General features: G+C 42.6%; 2 protein-coding genes across 7 annotated transcripts; both read left to right on the plus strand.

Moving 5' to 3' along the window:
• Nucleotides 1-5,104: 5,104 nt before the first annotated feature.
• LOC130403798 (beta-1,3-galactosyltransferase 2-like) lies at nucleotides 5,105-8,913 on the plus strand. 3 transcript variants are annotated; one of them, XM_056608285.1, is made up of 3 exons: nucleotides 5,105-5,299; nucleotides 6,464-6,545; nucleotides 7,058-8,913. In XM_056608285.1, exons 1-3 carry the CDS (start codon nucleotides 5,273-5,275, stop codon nucleotides 8,125-8,127), a joined length of 1,179 nt encoding a protein of 392 aa, XP_056464260.1. In that variant the 5' UTR covers nucleotides 5,105-5,272; the 3' UTR covers nucleotides 8,128-8,913. The 3 variants fall into 3 exon arrangements, with proteins under 3 accessions (XP_056464260.1, XP_056464261.1, XP_056464262.1); XM_056608286.1 differs by having other exon boundaries at nucleotides 7,061-8,913; XM_056608287.1 differs by lacking the exons at nucleotides 5,105-5,299; nucleotides 6,464-6,545 and adding an exon at nucleotides 6,657-6,817.
• A 9,434-nt stretch (nucleotides 8,914-18,347) lies between these two features.
• Nucleotides 18,348-22,154, plus strand: nqo1 (NAD(P)H dehydrogenase, quinone 1). 4 transcript variants are annotated; one of them, XM_056607916.1, is made up of 6 exons: nucleotides 18,348-18,428; nucleotides 19,076-19,249; nucleotides 20,332-20,462; nucleotides 20,843-20,956; nucleotides 21,079-21,180; nucleotides 21,297-22,154. In XM_056607916.1, the coding sequence occupies exons 1-6, from the start codon at nucleotides 18,425-18,427 to the stop codon at nucleotides 21,657-21,659; spliced, it is 888 nt and encodes a 295-aa protein (XP_056463891.1). In that variant the 5' UTR covers nucleotides 18,348-18,424; the 3' UTR covers nucleotides 21,660-22,154. The 4 variants fall into 4 exon arrangements, with proteins under 4 accessions (XP_056463891.1, XP_056463892.1, XP_056463889.1 ...); XM_056607917.1 differs by having other exon boundaries at nucleotides 18,409-18,428; nucleotides 19,079-19,249; XM_056607914.1 differs by lacking the exon at nucleotides 18,348-18,428 and adding an exon at nucleotides 18,692-18,858.
• The last annotated feature ends 431 nt before the right edge of the window (nucleotides 22,155-22,585 follow it).

Raw genomic sequence — 22,585 nt, forward strand, 5'->3', positions numbered from 1 at the left:
CACTGAATAGTCCCACATCCTTCCGAAGTTTATTTTTGGACCTAAATACAGAAAAAATAAAGAAATTGCAGATGAGCAGGTAGAGAGGGAAACCGGATGTTGGTGGTTCAGATATCAGACTGGAACATTGCTGAGGACATTGGTCAAGAAGTATGCTGGTCTTACATATATCGCTGGTATATCTGTTACAATAACAACTTTATTTTCTTCATCAACATCAAAGTAGTATTTTCAATTCATGGACAGTTATGTCCTATTTATTCTCTGCTCGGTCCCCTATTGTTTCTGTAACGTTTTGTTTTTTTCGAAGGTGGCAGTACCAAAGTAACATGAATTAGTCTTATTTCTCCTCACCAGATTAACCTGGACTCAAAATTCCTTCATCATATTAATCTCTAAAATCAGATGCATCTTTTTCACCCTGGTCTTCTGCTCAAATGTTTTACTTTTCCAACAATTTCATAGAAAAGCCAAACGTCCACAGTCTCTACCCATTTTGCCTGTATGACCATTCATTTATTGTAAAACTACCATACGACTATCATTAGGTGGATACATTTTCTGATTTGTGCTCTTTTAAGAAAGCCCTTAATTCTCTTGTGAAATGTGTGCTTGGAGTTTTTATTGTTGTGTGCTTATCAATAGACATTTTCACCATGTGAATGAGGATCATGCAGGTCAGAGATGTCAGTGACTCAACGGGATAATGCCTTGCACTGGTGATCCTAAGGTTGAGAGTTTGAATCCTGGTTAGAGCATTAAGAACAAGCTGAACATGACATTCTGTCATTGCCACTCATTGAAGAAACACAACATTGAACAGCACCTGAAATTCCTCAGCCAATCAAGTTTCCAGCTCAATAGTTTCCAAGAAGAATTGATCCTTAGGTTGAGAGTTTGAATCCTGGTTAGAGCATTATGAACAAGCTGAACATGACATTCTGTCATTGCCACTCATTGAAGAAACACAACATTGAACAGCACCTGAAATTCATCAGGCAAGATTCCAGCTCATTAGTTTCCAAGAATCTGACTACCAAGACACAGTATGGCATTAAGGGGAACTTCTTAGTTTACTATTTTTCCTTCCTAATTAACTCTGTCATAGCGATAGTTCGAACCCTGATTAGAGCATGAGCATGCTGAACATGACATTCGGCCATTGCTCTGCAGCTCACCTGAAAGCCAAGCACAGTATTGCACTAAGTGGAACATCTTCATCAACCTCTTTCCTTCATAATTATCCATGCAGTATCCGGGTTATGGTTCCCCCGGATGGTGTCTAGACACTTTTGGTGGTGTGACCATAGAAGGAGTTCCTCAGCTATGGAGGACGTCACCTATTTCTCCATAGACAGGTAGAGATTAGTACCGGAGGTGCAGGGAGTGGAAAAGGGGCAGGGAGCCTCATCCCAATGACAGCCGACAAGCATGAATGACAGAGGTTTGTATACACTTTGTTTGGCTCGCAATTGTTCTCCGGTTTATACCTGCGATCCTGATTGGTTGAGAGATCAAGGGCGGAGCCTGCAAGGACTGTTGGAATTTAGGCCACGTTTATACGTAGCAGGGTATTTATAGAAACAAATATTCCCCCCCCCCCCCCTCCGTTTTCAAAAATAACATTGTGCAAAAAAAAACATTTCTGCACCTGTTGTCCCTTGAGCAATTCATGTGGACAGTTCAAACCAGCCATCACCACACCAATCAAGGGGATCTCCTACATGGCAGCATCGTCATCATCTCATGTACCATTGTCCATCAAATTCTACAATAACCGGCTTTCAACAATACACGCCATATCCATGTCCTTGTTGGAGGAGCCCAGTCAAAGCCATCTGGGTGGATGGTGCCACCATGTCCTTACACTTTTCATGCAATGGGATTCGGTAGGGGCAGGGAGATCCGTGGTAAAAGTGTTCGGAAGAATGCAGCTGAAAGACAGAGATTGTATTTAGATAGGGCATACAATGTCGATGCCTGTGTAGCACGGACATTGCTACACATGAATATATTTATAGTTATACAACAAGAACAACTGAATTGACAGGCCAAGTTAGTACTAATAACAATGAATGAAATAAAAAATGGCTTCCTGTAAAGAGATGAGCATGTGACTCATGTATGTGTGGTATTACATGTTTGAGTCCCTCTGTGATTATTGTTGGTGTTATTACAGGGTGTTTGCCTCTTCGGCCCTTTGGCTAATAGGCACATTAAAAATCTAGCAATTCCAATTAGTATATGAACCACCAAGCCACCAAAAAAATAGGTAATAAATGATGGAGAAAGACCAATGCCGGAACTTAACGGTTTGCTTCAAACAATGGGACAGAAAGTAATGCAGTCTTTTCAAACAGAGTGGTACCGCCAAAAAGATTGGCTGTCTGGCTGTGCTGCGAGAAATCGCCTCTTCTACTATATAACAATTGGGTATATCCAATTATATCCAACAAACAATTTTTGCACTTTTCTTTGCCGATTTCGGATGACACAGGATTGTGGGGCAGAAAGCTAAAAAAGCACGCTGGATTGCATTCTGCGAAATGTGACCGGATGTAGTACAACATCCTGGTATTTTTGGCTTACTGCATTTTCCCTACTAAGTATTGGGACATACTCAATCCTTTTATGGCATAATAAATAGTATGGTACTATTGGTACTGGAACACAGGGAGGTGTGGAGGGTGTGTGGTTGATGACCGGTTTAAGTATCCTCACATGGCCCAGTCTGAATAGAATCTGGCTGGGTGAGGCTGCACACCTGTTGTCCCTTGAGCAATTCATGTGGACAGTTCAAACCAGCCATCACCACACCAATCAAGGGGATCTCCTACATGGCAGCATCGTCATCATCTCATGTACCCTTGTCCATCAAATTCTACAATAACCGGCTTTCAACAATACACGCCATATCCATGTCCTTGTTGGAGGAGCCCAGTCAAAGCCATCTGGGTGGATGGTGCCACCATGTCCTTACACTTTTCATGCAATGGGATTCGGTAGGGGCAGGGAGATCCGTGGTAAAAGTGTTCGGAAGAATGCAGCTGAAAGACAGAGATTGTATTTAGATAGGGCATACAATGTCGATGCCTGTGTAGCACGGACATTGCTACACATGAATATATTTATAGTTATACAACAAGAACAACTGAATTGACAGGCCAAGTTAGTACTAATAACAATGAATGAAATAAAAAATGGCTTCCTGTAAAGAGATGAGCAGGTGACTCATGTGTGTGTGGTATTACATGTTTGAGTCCCTCTGTGATTATTGTTGGTGTTATTACAGGGTGTTTGCCTCTTCGGCCCTAGTGCTAGGAAAAAAAATACTACTTCGCTAAACTTAGCTATAGTAGTATGATATCTGCTGTAGGCAAATATATCAAAGAATCGTTCTACAGCAATGGTACTGCCTTGTGAATTTGCGTAACCAAATGTAACCAAATGAATGGTGCATGGTGGTTTGCAACCAGGTGGCAAATGGTCCTGCCTTTGCAACATCAACACAATCAGGAAACCCTAACTGTAACTTTCAAAGTGTCATACTTACCACACAATTTTCCGTTTACGAAAAAGATAAATCTATGTGGAGTGTGTTTACGGTTGACGGCTGGTTACAGCAGCCAAACCTGGCCTGAGTTGTGATCAGACTTGTAGTTTTCTGATCACACTCTGGGGCTGGGTGAGGGAGCTGCACATATTTGGGGCAGTTGGTAATCAGGAGGACTCAAGGCTTTGTTATAGTTCCACGTTGACGCAACCCTTGGGGGTTTACGGACCCCTTACGTCCTTGCGGACCCTCGTTGCGTCCTCCACAAGGGCCTGACGTGCGCTTCCCAAAAATTGTTACCTTTCGTCGAGGCGACGCAGCAGCAAGGGCTGTGATTGGTCCACTCAGCAAAATTCTGAAGCAGAACTAAACAGGTTCACGACTGCGTCGAAAAGACTACGTTGTCATTCCGTTGTGTCGACGTGGAACCATAACTGAGCATTCAGTCATCACCAAACACGCCTAAGAGAGCTCTAATGTGTCGTTACTAACCATGTGCTCTGCATGCCAACATCCCGTCAACTCCACAACTCTCTAGCTGTCTCTGGGTGTTGTAGGAGCCCATCGACAGAGACACTTGTGACTTTGCCCATTCATCTGGTGCAAAACCTTCCCATCGTTTCTTAGCGTACTTGGCCACAGGAAAAATGAAGCTTTATTTATTGTTTAAATAGGCGAGTGCTGCATGCAGCGCTCGACTGTTGTTCATAAGTTTTATTCTTTCTTTCTTAATTTCCTCTTTATTATTCTCTACAAACTTTGGGACCTATCTCCTTCCTACATTTTTCACCTAGAGATTATTTTTCAGATTTTTTAAATACATAATACTTTTTAAGATAGGGGAGAGCCGGGTCGATTGAAACACGGGACGATTGAAACACAGCGATTTCCTCACTTGATTTAAGCCATTTAACGTTTCTTTATGTTTTAATCTATGTGGCTTTATTAAAAAAATATTTTAACCTCCCTTTGTACTACAGCACTCACCACATTTTCTGCAGGAATTGCATTTTCTAGATCAACTATACTGTTGTATCGTAATGCTCATTTTACTTGTATGATAATTGTAGGACTTTATTTCTCCCCTAAAATGTTTTTCTTAAGTATGAGCTGTTACCCTGACTCACTGAAGTTACTTAGTGTGGTTACAGTCCGTTCAAATAGTCAGGATATTAGCTGCTAATATTATATACATATATCTATATTATATTATATCTAAGGCAAGGCAAGGCAACTTTATTTAAATAGCATTTTTCATACACAAGGCAGACTCAAAGTGCTTCACATATAAACATTGTCATACAATACAATAAAATAAAATAATAGATAAGCAAAAGAAAACATATGCAAAACATGAGTAAAATAGATTAGCATAGCATTTTAGAATGTGCAATGTATTTAAGATCAGACCCACAGTCTCTCTGGTACCCACTTCCTGAAACGTGATACGCCCAGAGAAGGTGAGATGGTAAATAAGGGTGTGTGTGTGTGTGTGTTTCTGACCAAATGACCCAGGGAGTATATAGTGAAAGACATTAGGGTTAAGTGCAGGCACAACAAGGTGTTTAGAACAGTCGCATGCTGCCTCTATGCAGTTGGACCAAATGGACAGGCGTTTCTGGTCGTATGGCTTGATAATACATTTATACAAAGTGGCTTAAACATCTAACTGAAGACAGTGGCAGCACCATTAACATGTGACATCTCTGAAACTCACATATGGGACTGCTAAATCTCAAACCTAAGGTACGTATAAATATTGAGGGGAAGTTGTTATGTACCATGGTTGCGTGTGTGTGTGTGTGTGTGTGTGTGTGTGTGTGTGTGTGTGTGTGTGGGTGTGTGGTGTGCGTGTGTGTGTGTGTGGGTGTGCGTGTGTGTGTGTGTGTGTGTGTGTGTGTGTGTGTGTGTGTGTGTGTGTGTGTGTGTGTGTGTGTGTGTGTGTGTGTGTGTGTGTGTGACAGATAGAGAGTCAGAGACAGAGAGAGAGATAGAAAGGGAGAGAGGCATAGAGAGACGGAGAGAGAGATGGAGAGAGAGACGGAGAGAGAGAATGAGAGAGTATGTGTGTGTTTATTACACTATATTAAACTTTAAGATGCGTCATTAAAAACAACATAGACACTATTAAGGGAATTCTCTTGAATGGTGGAAGAAAGGGTAATAGCTCCAAGCAAGGGAATTATGAAAATAGTTGCTATGACAAGAACTATCATTGTTTCTGATGTTTCTATCAATTTGTGATTGCTGAACGTTTTCACATCTGTTCTGCATTCTGGAAGAGTGCTTGTAAAAACGTCATACAGCCGGAACCCTGTAACTCTCTCGCACAATCTACATCCCACTTGATAGGCTTCTATTGTTGACAATAAATAAATAATAATAATAAAAAAAACTTGTTGAGGCAAGATCAGACTAGAAGTCATGGAACCGCAGTCATTCAGACACACAATGAAATGAAGATAGGATCTGTTTATTTTACGTATCAACGTGTTGAAATCCTCGGGCACTATATTCTCGAGAAGGCTGGCTTAACTATTACAGAGCAAAGGGATAAATCCCAATTATTTATAGCATATCTTGAATCTTTGTAGGGAGGTATGCCTGATAACAATCAAAACAATGTCAAATGTTTTCAGCGAACCATTATAACTTTAATCAGGAACAACCATTGAAGATAATACCACTATCTCAATAAATTGTAAGCGATATAGGAGTTGAAATCCTCATTCCCCATAGAAGGCTGTCTTAGCTTTAAAAAACAAAGGGATGAATCCTTTTGCTTTGTTTACATTAAATGATTGCCCATTTAATTATCATTGTAGGGTTTACTTTATATTGTCATTGTCATCATCACACATTCCTCCCTACATTCAAGACCAGATAGTTTTATCCTCTGCTTTCCTACAGCACAGCCCACAGAGGGCTATTTGGGCAATGTTTGCATCAAGACAGCTTCAAATGGGCACCCGGAGGATTTCACTAAAGCTGGGTGAGTCCCACTAAAAATATATCCCTGTCTGTACATTTTTTAAGGTTTCTTTGTTGGGAGCTGGTTCAAGCAGCCAAACCTGGCCTAAGTCAATCTGATTGGACTGTGAGGCTGGGTAAGGCAGCTGCACATCTTTAGGGCGGTTGGTAATCAGGAAGGTATACATGTTAACCCAGCAATCACCAAACAAGCCCAAGAGAGCTATGACATGTCAGCATTCACCATGTGTTCTGCATGCCAACACCTTGGCAGCTCCACTAAAGTGTCTCTAGGTGCGTCTGGTTGGCGAAGCTAGGCTAGGCGGTTAGGGCCATGTCATAGAATATGGCCTGTATTAAAGATATTTACGGCTCTGGGCGCTCTGCTAATCCTTGAGTTACATATATCTCATTCATGATCCAAAGTACAGCCAAACTCTGGTTTTCAAATTTCATTAATAATGTATATCAATCCAACTTTATTCATACAAGCATTTAGGTCACCATAATTAACATAACCTTCTGTGTGTCCAGCAGGAGCAGAGCTATTCAGCAAGGGGAAGAGTTGGTGCTGTCCATACTTCCCTCTTTTCCTTCTCTTGATGCTCACAACAACTATTATGAAAATCGCTATAGATTCAAATCTATTCCAATCGAGTGAGAAGCTGTTTTACATCTCTCTGAAAGGGGAAAATGCCTACAAACAATTCTACGTGGAATACCCGCACAAATACCACTTTATCATAAACCAGGAGGAGAAGTGCCAGCGGCTGAGGCCCTTCCTGGTTCTTATGGTTCCCGTGGCGCCACACAACCGGGCCCATCGCGACAGCATCCGCCAGACCTGGGGCAAGGAGAGCTCCATCCTGGGGAAGACGGTCAGCTTGTTCTTCCTCCTGGGACTGGCCAGAGGAGGAGGAGGTCCAGGGGACAGGCAGCAGCAGCAGCAGCAGCTGCTCCTGCTCCAGGAGAGCAGGGTCCATGGTGACCTGCTGCAGAGCAACTTCCTGGACTGCTACAAGAACCTCACCATCAAGACCATGGTGATGATGGAGTGGCTGGACGCCCACTGCCCCGCCGCCTCCTACGCCATGAAGATCGACTCAGACATGTTCCTCAACGTCCGCAACCTGGTGAACATGCTGCTGGACGCGCCGCGGGGAAGCTACATGACCGGCTTGGTGACAACCGGCGCAGAGGTCAGAAGAGATCCTAGCTCCAAGTGGTATCTGCCGGTGGATGTTTTACCAATGAAAGTGTACCCACGATACGCTTTGGGCTTGGGGTACATTGTGTCTTTGGACCTTCCCGGGAAGCTCGTGGAGGCCTCCAGGCATGTCAGACCGCTGTACATTGAGGATATACATCTGGGGTTCTGTATGAAGTACCTGGGGATAGATCTGTCCGACCCGCCACAGGTGAACGACTTCAATTTTGTTCCCGTGCTGTACAACCGCTGTGATTATTCTAGGCTGATAGCCACCACGTACGAACCTCATGCGAACCGCATACAGGTATGGGAAGACTTTAACAGAGAGGACCCGGTCTGCCAAGAAGAGAAAGAGATTCCCCTCCTTAATGCCCCAACAAAGAGGGCCCAATGATATGCCCAATAATTTCCTTATTCCAAATCCAGACCTGTTTTTTCCCAAATTGGAAGCATTTTATATTAATGTATAAGAAGTGAGATGTATTTATATTTTGAGCTACGTATGAAATATGTATGTGAATGTAACACATCAAATATGTATATGATTGAATGAATTATGAATGAATATTGAATAATTTAGAAACATTAACTAAATGGCATGATGCTATATAGCTTAACTTTTCCTGGGTTCTCGATTACAGGTAACAAGATTAGACTTCTCTCAGTTCCAAACTCACACCAAAACGTAGTAGTCCACACAGGAAAACACAGTATTTTTACAATAATGGCCTAGTTTTTTTGGCCTATTATTTTCTATATTATCTTATCTGATTATCAGTGTAAAATGCAATAATAACATTGTTTCAGCATAAAAATGCATTCTACAGTTCTAGTTAGAAATGTGCCTTTTATTTTATAATCTTCATTCAGTGATTGTATGTGATGTTTAGTTTGTCAGTTAAACTGTTTGCTGCGGGGTTTTTTATCGGTATGTTGTAATTCTGACATGACATATTTACATTTTTGTTCAGAATCCCCCCGCCCCCAAGTTATCAAATGTATCCATGTGCACTTGTTTATGATCTATGGCTACTATTGAATTTTTCTGTAACATGCACTCATATAACCTGTTTTTAATACATGAACATGAAAATGTTACATAAACACAACATTCTGAACAACCCCTACAAATATTTATTCTTGGTTCATGTGATAGGAGCATTAATGAAGACGCTCAGGTTGCTTACTTTAGGAGTTCTATGTAACGATTAATTTACACAAACTCATATGAGGGTGTATCACCCTAATAGAGCACTTAACTCATTTACTTATTTAAAGGTAAATGAATTTGCCTGCTTTGACAATAATCAATAGTGCACTTATTGCCATAACGACGTTACGTGTGACAGCTGAGCTGCTGCTGTAAATTGTTTTTTTTTTGTCGTATTGTCGTCCTAATTGATAATAATAAATATACATCCTGCCTAGCATTTATAACCCAAAAAAGAATATATACAGAATGAAGATTAAAATATAACCGCAAGCGGTGATTAACGGGGTCCGAGCAAAATTAAAAGTCAAGAACACACTAATAGAAGATATATAAATATTACATATAATTATCATATTTAAGGAAAGATGTTCCACTTATAAACCTGAAATGCAGCCTCATTCACATGGTCAAAATGTCTATTGATAAGCACACAACATCCAGAAAATTCAAAGCACATATTTCTCAAGAGAATTAAGGACTTTCGTGAAATCCTTTTATCTGAAAAATCGTTGGAATTCTGGCGAAATTTAACATTTGTAGTCAAGAACACTAATGGATGAAATATAAACATGATAGAGTTAATAATTTAGGAAAAATGGTTAACGAAGAAGTTCCCCTTAATGTCATACTGTGTCTTGGCAGTCCGATTCTTTGAAACAAATGTGCCAGAATGTTGATTGCCTGATGAATTTCAGGTGCTGTTCAATGTTTCTAAAATGAGTGGCAATGACAGCATATCATGTTCAGCTTGTTCATAGTTCTCTAATCAGGATTGTAACTCTCAACCTAAGGATCACCAGTACACGGCATTATCCCGTTGGGTCACTGACATTCCTGAACTGCATGAAGCCTCATTCACATGGTGACAATGTCGATTGATAAGCACACAACGTCAAGAAAACTCCAAGCACACATTTCACAAGAGAATTATGGGCTTTCTTAAAAGAGTACAGATCAGAAAATTGGCACTGTTAATGGTAGGCACCTAATGATAGCCGTATGGTAGTTATACGATAACAAAATGGTCATATAGGCAAAATGGTTTGAGACTGTGGACGTTTGGCTTTTCTATGAAATTGTGGGACATTTTGGAGCCGTTACATATTTTAAGCACATAAGCTGCCCCCACATCGCCACTAGGAAGCAGGACGAACACACAAGCTGCATTTCCCTCAGATAGCCACTAGGAAGCAGGATCGAACACATAAGCTGCAATAACTACTCCAGCCACAGATGGTAGCACCTTTAGACAGGTCAGGAGGGCGGAGCCAATACGTCACACAGGCCACGCCTACTTCACATAGGCCCGCCCACTTGGTACTGCAGCATTCTTCGAAGAAAGTGGTCCAATCTGGATCGCTTTTAACTCACTTTATTTGTCAAAGTATATCGGTATGGTAACTACGGCGCAAAAGGAGGGGAAGTGTGTCGAACACGTGCTGAGCGTCTCCCAGCTGATCAAAGATTAATTAATTTAATATGCTTGTAGAATTCCTTCGTTCACTGTACTCTGCGTTTGTAGCAATGACAGCGGCAGGTAACCTAGGTATCAGTCCGCCGCTGCCGTAGCCTACGTACAGTGGCTACATAAACACTGCTGCTGAGACCCCGCAATTCCCTCAAAATGCAATGCAATGCAAGGTTGGTTTTATTTCTAACATTATTCTATAAACAGACATTTAGATTTATAGTCTGTCGTTATAATTGATTTACCTCGGGTGCACTGTGGAGTGGGTAAGACTGTTTTTAATAGCAGGCTAGCATTGCCCGTTGACTTGCGCTAGCCTAGCACGAGCGAACTCTGCAACTAGAAGGATTGAATGAAATGTGTTAAACTGTCTCCAGTGATATAGAATACCAATGCTCACTTCGGAATCAGGCCCTATGTCCAAAATTCCGAACTACCCCTTTAAGCGCACTTTTGAAGGAGATGAAGGAAATTTGTTAACGATTTCAGCCACATAAATCCTCAGATTTAAACAACAAACAAAATGCGCCAAATTCACATAATTTGCGCTACGAGCGGCATCAACCCTATCATATGGCCCAACCAATTTATGCATTCAAGGCAACACAACTTTGACTTTCAATTTAATCGTCAATATCAGTGAGAACAATGAGGCCTCGCTTTTGATGCACGGAGGTGTTCGATGCGGGGCTGCACTGCAGAGAGAAATAAACGCAAATCGTCCTCCACCTGCAGCCTTGATCTGTATTTGTTTTTAATCAGGGTCAGTGCGGAAAACCCACACTCACATAAGTAGGTGGAGGTGAATGAGATTAGGACTTTCATAGCCTTTGTGGAGATCTGGGGGAACTCGCTCTCCACAGAAAACCAGAAACGCATTCAGGATCATATTTCCTACTATTTTTGCTGGGTCCTGTCTCCACCCTTAATGCTGACTTCTGGTGACTTGGGACAAGGAAACGATGCAATTTAAAACTAATACACGCACGCACAATTACCGATATCAACAGAGCTTCATACAGATGTGTATTTTTTCTTTGCGTGTAGCGCGTTGCACCTCCCCTGTGGCTCTTTGGCGCCCCCCACCTATTGAAAACCGCTGGTGTAGATCAACATTGAACATTCTAAATGGGCTGTGGCTAAAACTGAAAACGTAAATGAAGGGAAAAGATCACTTTTAACAATGGGAATCAGAATTTTTAACTTTATTGTGTCATCGTTGGCAACCATTTGCGTTGTCGTTTACTAACGTAAAATAATCTAGCCTAAAGGGTGCATTGGAAAAACAGGGACAGTGCAGATGAGATTACTTTATCGTATTTCGAACTTGGCATGTAATTGCGCTTTTCCACTACGGGCCATGGTACATGCATACTCTTAATCTGCTTTTTGCTTCGTTATCCATTGCTGATTTCCGTACCACTCAATGTATCTATTCGTCATAGCAACGCCACATGAAAGCAACGCCTCTTTCGCATTCTCTGTTCGTCAGCTACCAAAGAGTGGAACGTCTGCACCTCATTATCTAACCACATCATGTTTTTTCGGTTTGCCTTATTCTTGCTCTAGAGGGCACATCGTCATCATTTATTGTATGAAGGGGCACCAGAGGGCACCCAATAACTTTTTTCACATGTAAAGAGCAGCCAATAAGGCACTTATTGGCTGCTCGGACCCCGTTAAGCAGGCCCCCGTCCACACTAACTCGGGTAACTCTACAAACATAAATATTTATCCGTTTTGCCCTTCCGTTCCAGGCTTTCAGGAACTATGACGTTTGGTTGCCATGACGAGCTGCCACAAGCTTGCGCTCGAGACCGAGACGCTCATCAAAAAATTGGCAGGTGAAATGCAAATGGTGATCTCTCTGTACAATGTACTAATTTATCTCCAGATACAACTCGACATATTGGCTCAAACATATTCGTTGCTCGGCAACCTGTAGGTCTTCACCGCTGCCGGCCTTCAGAGGGGTTTCTTCGTCTTCGCCGCTGCAGGCCTCTGCTTGCCCCCCAGGCCGTCCGCCTGAAGCTTCCTCCCATGCCCTTGTGCATTTTTCTGGCTGCTTGCCTGACACCCCTCCATTCAGCCCAAGTCCTGTTCCCTGGCCAGCCGGTCACCCCGTGCTCTGCCCCAGTCTATTTTTTTTGGTTCCCTTCTCCTGGCTCCGCTCCACCCACCCTATTTGGGTTTGACTTTCTTTTTTTTGCATGTCGTGGGTCGCCTGGTAGTCGACCCTTAAGGTGGGGGTACTGTCATGGTCTACCTGTGTCACCTTTGTTCTCGGTGTTCCTTGCCTTTTTGCGTTAATAAATTACCCTTTACCTGCCTGCCTGCTACCCGCTAACCGTGACAGATTCATTTTAAAAGAAATAGATAGAAAGTTATTCTCCATTCTCTTGGATGAGACCACTGATGTTTCCCATGTCGAAAAAGTGGCCTTCGTTGTTCGCTTTGTCAATCAGTTGGAAACAACAGGAAAGGAATTGGAAAATGTTGTGATGACACTCCTTGAGGAGAATGGACTGAAATTGGAAGATGTCAGGGGCCAAGGTTACGATGGAGCTGCACATATAAGTGGAAGCTACAAGGGTCTGCAGTCACAAATTCAGAGCCATAATTACAAAGCTTCATACGTGCACTGCTATGCCCACTGTCTAACCCTGGTATTGGTGGAGAGTGCCAAATCAAACCAGCATTTTGCTAGGTTTTTCAACTTAGTGGAAAGTCTTTACACATTTTTTGCCGGATCTAAAAAACGCCATGTTGCGTTTGTTAAAATGCAACAGTCCATGTACCCTGACAAAAGGGTCTGTAGCTCCCAAGTAGTACACACGAGGCCAGAGGTCTTTGCTAGGATACAGGGTTTATTTTCCAGGTCGAACCAACCCGTGAGAACTGGGTTTAAAGAGAAAAGTAATTCAAATAAATAAATACGACTATATGCAAATGTCCGGTTTTTCAGCAGCACAACAGGTGTTACATTTACACCAAAAAACAATACACACACATCACATACAGTCTGCAACTCAATATTAACTTGTACGTTTACAAACGTAACTAACTTAATTAACAAACATATACATATTCACGACTTTTCATCGTATGCAAATAACCATCACGCACCAACCATGCATTGGAATACTAATGCTATGTCGCTAAAAGGTGTGGTGTAGGAAACATAGGGTAACAAATTAAACAAACTGCCAATGTGCAGCAGTTACCACCAATCACCTGTGATTACTTAAATGTCTTAAGACATCAAATAAAAGGTACTGTCTAACTTTTGGTCACTAATAAACAGAGTGAGCTTAATACCCTGAGGTCTTTAGTCTGCTTCCAACAGTGTGACTGTCTTATGAATGGGTCTCTCGAGGTGAACCGGCTTGGAGGTGTGCCTTCCCATTCCGTCCAGAGTTGAGTCGCCAATGAGCAGCTTGAGCTTCCTTACTCTCTCATCCTTCCCGGGGTCAACTTCGATAATCGTAGCTAACTTCCACTGGTTTCCCGGCGTCAACTCATTCTTTAGCAGAATGAGTTGACGCCGGTTGATGAACAGGATGAAGGGTGCCACGAACCCAAGTGGGTCATATATTGAGGCAACCGTGGACAAGAGTCCTCTTCGGGTAAATGGATTTTCTTTGACAAGCACCCTGAACTGGAACTGGTCAGAAGAGACGCACCACTGAACACCGAGTTCTCTATCCATGTGTTGCTTTCCGAGTGCCATGTCCAAGTCCTTGGCAGTTTTAGCAAATTCCTCTTTAGGGATTGTGGCTAGGACTTCCTTGCTGGTAGAGATTAATTTATGTAGCCGGAGTTTGCCTGTACTACATAGTTCTCTTGCCTCTTTCACTAGTTGGTTCGCTTGCCTTCCAGATGTTACACTTGCCAACCCATCATCAACATAGAAATTCCTCTGGATGAAGCTGATGGTGTCTTCACTGAAGCGTCCACGTCCTTCAGTGGCGAGGTGTTTGAGTCCAAAGTTGGCGCAGCCTGATGAGGAAGCTGCACCAAACAAGTGGACTTTCATCCGGTAGGTTCTGCTTCGAGAATTCCATTCTCCCACCATAGGAAACGTAGGTAATCTTGATCTTCTGTCTTCACGCGGAACTGGTGAAACATGCATCATCACACATGATTGCTACAGGACCTCGACAAAACCGACAGAGGACTCCGACCAAGGTGTTTGTCAACTCTAGGCCTGTCAGGAGATGATAATTTAGGCATGTCTCTTTAAATCTTGAGAAGCAGTCAAAGACGACACAAATTTCCCCAGGCTTTACACCCCGTGGTGGGGAATGTACCATGCTGGGGCTTTGCTGATGTCTTCTTGTGGGACCTCTTCTGCATCTCCACGGGTTATGCATCTCTCGTCCATGAAGGTCTTGTAGTCTTGGTAGTACGGCTCGTTTCTCTCCAGCTTCCTTTCTAGGCATCTGAGACGGTGGATAGCACATATCTTGTTATCTGGTAAGTTGGGTCTGTCTTTCTTGAATGGCAGTGGCATTTCATAATGACCATCCTCCTTGAGCCTGGAGCCCCTTTCCATTCTTGACAAGAGTCTGAGGTCTTCTTGAGATATGTTGCCATCCTCTGAAGCTCTTTCCACAAAGTCAGATTCCAGCACCTTGATGACAGCTGCAGGCGAGACAACTTCCTGGATCTGTGTTCTACAGACGTAGTTCACTTCACTTGTGAGGTTTGAAAAGGATGGGTCTGGTATCACTTGTTTCACGATGACCTGGTGACTCAATCCAATCGCATCTCCATAGTCGAGACATAGGTTGCTGTAGCCAACTACACTCCAGCCCAAGTCCATTCTCAGTGCAAAGGGCTGATTTTCTTCCACCGAAACCACCTGTCTTGGGACGAGTGCTTGAGGACAGTTGTACCCAATTAGCAAGCCTACGTCGCAGCCTTGGTGCGGAGCTATCTCATCTGCGATGTGTTCGAGATGTGGCCATGCTTTCGCCGTCTCTGGTGTGGGAATATGATCTGTTTGCCGGTATGAATTATCTTGTATAGGTCACTGGGATGGGAATTATCTTGTCAGAATACATTCCTCTTACTTGCAGACCAGTCAGTTTCCTACAGGACACAACAGTGATCCTTGAAGCCATTGTTGAGGGCTTTAACTGAACTGGTTTGTTCTTCGCATGTAGAGCCTTTGCAGTGTCGTCCAGGAGAAAGGTTGTGTCACTCTGTGTTTCCAGAAGTGCATACACAAGAACTTCACGACACACCTCAGATACAGTCCGCAACGCAATATTAACTACATTTACAAACTTAACTAACGTATACATATTCACGACTTTAAATCGTATGCAAATAACCATCACGCACCAACCATGCATTGAAATCCAACACAATGCAATCGTCCACGTTCTTCGTAGACATAAATAAAAGATAAACATACCTCGTCCACTACTAACTACTCAAGGAGGGAATTTTCTTGTATGCTTCTTCCTTGTCCTTTATAGTTTTTCTTCTTTAAGTGCCTTAGCTTTTAACTTTAACTTCTAAAAGGGTGCTGCTGCTTTTGCGCTGTTTTGCAAGGTACGTCGCTAAAAGGTGTGGTGTAGGAAACGTATTCCGGCGGCAATTAGTTCCGCCCCAATGCCATCATAAACAGTACGAACAAAAAACTGGAGGTTAACAAATTAAACAAACTGCCAACGTGCGGCAGTTACAGGGTCTGTGAAATGAAAAGGCTGTCTGACACAAGTCGAGCATGCAGAGAAGATGCTCTGAGGTCCCTGAAGAAGGTTCTTTCTGCCGTTGTTAAGCTGCTTCGGAACATGGCTGACAGTGATCCACCAGACGCTGCAGCAGGTGATGCCCGGATGCTCTTGCGTAGCATCGATTTTGAGTTAATTATATGCATGGAGATTACCACACCCATCTTCAATGAGACTGCCATCGCATCTGCTTCACTGCAGAAGAAAGACCTTGATTTGAAAGAGAGAGTAAATTCAACGAGGAAGGATGAGGAGTTCACAGTCCTTTTTTCAAAGGCAAAAGGGAACTCGGAGGCAGCAGGAATTGAGGTTCCAGATGAAAAACCTGGACAAGCCAGACGCAGAAAGGTACCTCAAAAGTACAAATACAGCACCCAATCTGCTACAGAGGACTACCGAGCCCAAGACTTGGAGGAGCACTACCGGGGAAAGGTTTTCTTTACCTTTCTCGATATACTCTCCCAGGAGCTACACCGGAGGTTCAAGGGGAAGGATGACACAACAACTGAATTAATTATTTCAGGCCTTCACTGCCTTACCATCCCAAGTCACTTGAAAGGCATGACAAATGACAGAGTTGCCCTATCTGTCAGAAATGTGTGCCGATTTGATGATGTAGAGGAAGAAAATGTTGTCACCGAACTCAAGGTATTCTACTCATCATATGCTCTTCCCCCCAGCAATGTGAATGCTGTGTTAAAGTGCCTAAAAGACAATGATGTGTAATCAGTTTTCCCTGGTCTGACTTTGCTTCTAAAAGCATATGCTACAATCCCGGTGACAACTGCTTCAGTAGAGCGATCATTCTCTAAACTGAAATTCTCTAAATTGATCAAAACCCAGCTCAGAAACCGATGTGGGGAAAGAAGGCTCTCGGATCTTCTGCTGCTATCAATTGAAAGGGATATCCCGATTTACCATAACGAGGTCATTGACATCTACAAACACATGGCAAAAAGACATTATCAAATAGTGAAACTAATGTTAATAGTTCACTCTCTGTTTTGCTGTGTTTGTGGAATAAATGTTTTATAGTTCCCTGTGTGGTTTTATCATAGAGGAGGGGTTATAATTTTAATTGTCATATCATTAATTACTTTGATTTGGATCTCCTTGTAATTGAATACTAATCTTAATCAAGGATGAGGACTATTTCATCATACATGATGCATCATAGCTTTTTGCACGCTGGTTGGGCCCCATGTTGTGCAGAATATGCCCTTTTCATTTTTTCGCCCCTGCCCTTCAAACAGTCTGAGGGTGCACTCACACTAGGCCATCTGGCCGTGGCCGTTGGCCGTTTTCACACCTAACCGTGCTCAACTGGCCCCATTGTTCTCTGGCCTGCATTCACACTGGGCCATCTGGCCGTGACCGTTGCTGGCCGTCGCAACTGTGGCCTGGCCACGGTAAAATCTTGTACATACGTCATCACGTCGTAACACGTCATCACCAAGCGTCCGCAGCATGGACCATAATAAAGTCTGCCGCCAGTCAGAGTTCGGAATTCTTGTGTGTCTTCTCCAACTGTGCCTGAATAGCATCGTCTGCCCAAATGGCTAACAGACACTTGACTTCTCTATGGGACCAATGTGAACCAACAGTTGAACCGCTTGACGCCATGTTTACCGTTTAATGGGAAAGAAGGCTCGTCGCCTTTATTATGTCCATGGTCGTCGCATGGACTATACGTCATCCAGCTCAGGTTGCGTAGCCGTGTGTGTGCGCGTGTGTGCGCGTGTCGGCTCATTAGCATCTGTACCGTGGCGGCCCGTACCGTAGCAGCACACCTCTCCCAAGTGGCCAAGTTGGCCTGGCCTGGCCAGACTGGCCACACTCACACTGGCAGATTTGAGCACGGTTAGGTGTGAAAACTGCCACGGCCAGATGGCCTAGGGTGAGTGCACCCTGAGTCCGCCGCTGGCATGGATGGATCCATCGTCCCCATGAAGAATAATTTGATGGCGTCTTATTGACAAATTTATTGTCAATAAATGTTGTGGTTTGTTTTAAATACGAGTCTCTCTTGATTTAAATTGCAAATAGTACTCGTTAAATTGAAACATTGTGCCTTGCATGTGACACAGTAACAGGTGACAAGACTGCCCAGGTAACATGAGGCATGTCTGTTTTTTTTTTAAACTGGTTTACATTCCAATCCTGTGTGTTCCAGACACGCAAATACCTTAGCACAGACCTGCACCCTGCCGCATGAATGTTACTGTCCTCCAACTGAATCTGTCTAGGATTATTGTCACAGAAGGATATGGGTAAGTCCTCGGATAACGTTCAAAGTAATATTCCTGTAGTCGACCTAATGAGCCAAAATTAAGTAGGATTAAGATGTATTGAACACATGACTATAGGATAATCCTTTGAAAGTGACACAAACATTATTTTCCGGACCAACAAGCCAAAACGTATTCCTTTGTGCTTGTGGGTGGAACAACTGGCTAGCTCAATGATTGCGATCAAAACATGAAGAAAAAAGGTTCTTCCTCAGCCAATGGCAAGTGCTGCTTTCTTGCTGAGATCAAGACATGGCATTGTATAAGAGCTTGGGTCTGTGGCACTGCAGAGTTCAGAGAACTTTATGATAATAATCGGAACAGAGGAAGAACCTGATGTACTGTAACATCTTTGACAGCTTTGACAAGAGCCAAGGGATTTGGAAATACTTAAAAATGTCTGCCCAAATGAGTAAGGTTCCAATTTTTAGTGGACAAACTAATAGCCACATGTAGTGTATATATATGAATGTAAATATCCATTTATTCCATCTGGTGTGTGTGTGTGTGTGTGTGTGTGTGTGTGTGTGTGTGTGTGTGTGTGTGTGTGTGTGTGTGTGTGTGTGTGTGTGTGTGTGTGTGTGTGTGTGTGTGTGTGTGTGTGTGTGTGTGTGTGTGTGTGAGAGAAGCAGCTCAGAAGAAGACGGTTCTGATCGTGTACGCTCACCAAAGCCTGGGTTCCTTTAACCAGGCAGCGCAGGATGTGGCTGTGAATGTTCTGGAAGAGCAAGGCTACAGTGTTGTGGTGTCCGACCTGTATGCCATGAACTTCAGAGCGGCAGCCACTCGAGAAGACATCCTAGGTAAGGTCTTTTCACATTATACACAGGGGATGGCTGTCTTTCGTTTTTCCAGCTCATCTATCTTAGTATAACCTCTATCTCAGATGTAACCTTCCTTAAACTGTACACCATGGATCTCCCTGCCCCCTTGGAATCCAATTGCATTGAGTGGATTCTATGACAACAATAATGGGAGCGATGTCCTTACATCTATTTGGATAGATGCAAGGACAAATATCCTAATAATCGTAAGCTTCATAGCATTATTTCTAAAGTCATAATTTAAGTTTCATCTTCTATTCAGCATCAAAAATGCCTAAGTCAAATAGATGGCAGAAAGTGATTATGTAATCTAAAAATAATTCTGATTGGTTTATGCTATAGCTAATGAGACACAGTTAACAGCAGCGCTTGGAGATATTGTTAGAGTTACGCGAGAGCACTTGGGGAGATTACAGGCAAACGACACAGGCGATATCTTCGAACCAGAAACACTGGTGTGTGGAATGTGTTTCTCTCTTTCTATCAGCTGACTATCTAGCGGTCCTCTTAGGAATACATTTACAAAGAATGTGTTGTGTTGTGTTAACAGACTTGGTCGACAACGTTCGAACATTATACACATTTTAAATTAAAATAATAATTACATTCTGGCAAAAAAATTAATACAAAGAAGAAAAAAAAGAAAAAAACATCAAATAATATAAATAATGCAAAATAAATAAGTTAAACTGTTGTTAATACATAACACATGTCTGTCTTTGTACATCCAAATAAGCAAATAAACTAGTCATGGTGAATATCAGGCAAACGGCACACATGGGGCATGCGTATACTGGAGCATTAAAATGGTAAATGGACTGCATTTACATAGCGCTTTATTAAATTGCCCAACACTCACCGACGGCTGAGTCAACCATGTAAGGCGACAGCCAGCTCCTCGGGAGCAGTTAGGGTTGAGGTGCCTTGCTCAGGGACACCTCGACACTCTGCTAGGAGGAGCCGGGGATCGAACTAGCAACAAACTAGCTCTACCTCCTGAGCTACTGCCGCCCAAGCCTGAGTAGTAACCGTGCTGTTCTGCGGGGCTGGGGTTGGAACAGGTGATCTGAAGAACCCTGACCTCTTCCAGTATGGAGACGAGACCATGCATGCCTGGATGGAGGGACGCCTCAGTGAGGACATTGTGGAGGAACAACGCAAAGTTCAAGAGGCCGAGCTTATCATCTTCCAGGTCAGAGGTCATTAGAATCATTGAAGTGGTTCTTTTTTGAAGCACGATTATTCAGTAAAGTCATTCAGTTAAAAGTCTTCAACGGTATCCAGCCCAGGATTGCTGGCACAGAGACTCCTTGTAGAGTGGAAGTCAACCATACATCTATAAAACAGTTAATAACCAATTACACAATACAACAATAACTCGATACAATGCAACTGAATAAAACTACGAGGGGGGGAACGTTGTTGGGCGTGACTTTTGACATACTTAGTGTTTATTTTTGCAAATGTTCTACAGATGACTATCTATTTTCTATATAGGCCTGTGGAACAAATGTGTTGTTGGAGTTGAAGTCCCAATATGGCTTATTCTGTTTGTTGTATCCCTCCATGCAGTTTCCCTTGTACTGGTTCAGTGTCCCGGCCATCATGAAGGGATGGATGGATAGAGTGCTAGCGCAGGGGTTCGCTTTCTCAATGGAAAAGATGTACAACAATGGCATATTCAAGGTTAGTCTCATAAAAAAAAGGTCACAATTCTAAACTACACCTAAAACTAAAATACGGGCAGTCTCTTAGATGTTGAATTATAATTAATTTATTTTTTTGCATTGTGGTGTATTTCCTTGAAGGATAAGAAAGCAATGCTCGCTTTTAGCACAGGCGCCAGCAAGACAATGTTCCAGCCAGATGGAATCAACGGAGACATAAATGTGACACTGTGGCCCTTACAGGTTTGTAGCAGAATAAATTGGAAGTGCGTGAAGGATAACTTGCATAACACCATTGTCAATAAACTATCTTACTTTCTATGCCTTTCATTTATGTTTTCTAATGTTCTGTCTTTCAGAATGGCACTCTCCACTTCTGTGGATTTCAGGTTCTGGCTCCGCAGATATTTTGGGGCCCCGCCCACTGCCCTGCCCCAGTGCGCACCGCGATGCTGGACGGATGGCGCGACAGACTCCGGGGATTGTCCGCTGAGAGGCCTTTGACTTTTGCCCCCTGTGAGCTGTTTGACCTCAGCTTCCAAGGGGGATTCGTGCTCCGACCAGACGCCAGAGAGGAGCTCAACTCGCGGCCACACGGCCTCACTACGGGTCACCACCTCGGGAAACCTCTGCCCCCTGACAACCAGACAGACGCTCCACCGCAGAGTGGAGCTGGTGGTGGCCCGTCAGCCTCTAGGCCTACCAACTTCACATCTAGATAATGTGATGACATTAATAATAGTAAGTCATAGTAAGCCATTCCATCAGCATTACCCATAGTGTTTTCCATATTTTGTGAAGATTATATAATGTTTATTCTGTTTGCATTCTGTTTGTTCTTGAAATTGTTTATTTAGCGAATGATTTTCTGATTATTTACTTTCTTTAGAAGGCTAGTGGTAAATTATCTGTCAATAATAAACATCATAATAATAATCATCATCGTCCTCATAATCATTTAGTATTTGGACAATTATTATTACAACCTCTGTTAACCTTCGCAAGATAAAAAAAAAACACTCACACAAAACGACCTATTTTGCACACAGTTCACAATTTTTCTGTAATTTTGTCGTAGGTAGGCAACCGGCATGACATGATTAGGAGGTTTTATTCTGGTCTTTCAGCTTCCTTACTGATATAGCATGACATTTACAGCTTTTTACTCAGTGTAACCTACTTAATATTAAAAAATCTGGCACAATAATATAATGTATACCTGTATATTGTGTTTTCTTATAATAATTTAATGAAAAAAGTCAGTAGCCACACATTACTTATCACAACACAAACTAGAACATTCCTGTAACTTACTCCAGCAACCCTCAATATTACCCACAAAGTGGTGTACGTTTGCCTATTTTCTCCTAGTATATATAAACCACAAAAAAGGGGTAAAAACTAGACTAAACCCAACCAACCAAGGCCATGTTAGTTGTCATTGTAATGAAATGTAATTCATATATTTGACCAGAGCTATTCAATAATAATATATCTACAATATCCAAGATGGTTTATTGACATAAACACAACAATTACAAAAGCAGTACCTGGCAATGAAATCTTTGAGTCTCAGGCTCCTTCCGCAGTGCGATATAAAAATAAAAGTATAAAATAAACATACTGAACATATATACTATACTGGACA

This window comes from Gadus chalcogrammus, chromosome 14 (assembly GCF_026213295.1).
Source record: "Gadus chalcogrammus isolate NIFS_2021 chromosome 14, NIFS_Gcha_1.0, whole genome shotgun sequence".
Classification (NCBI taxonomy): domain Eukaryota; kingdom Metazoa; phylum Chordata; class Actinopteri; order Gadiformes; family Gadidae; genus Gadus; species Gadus chalcogrammus.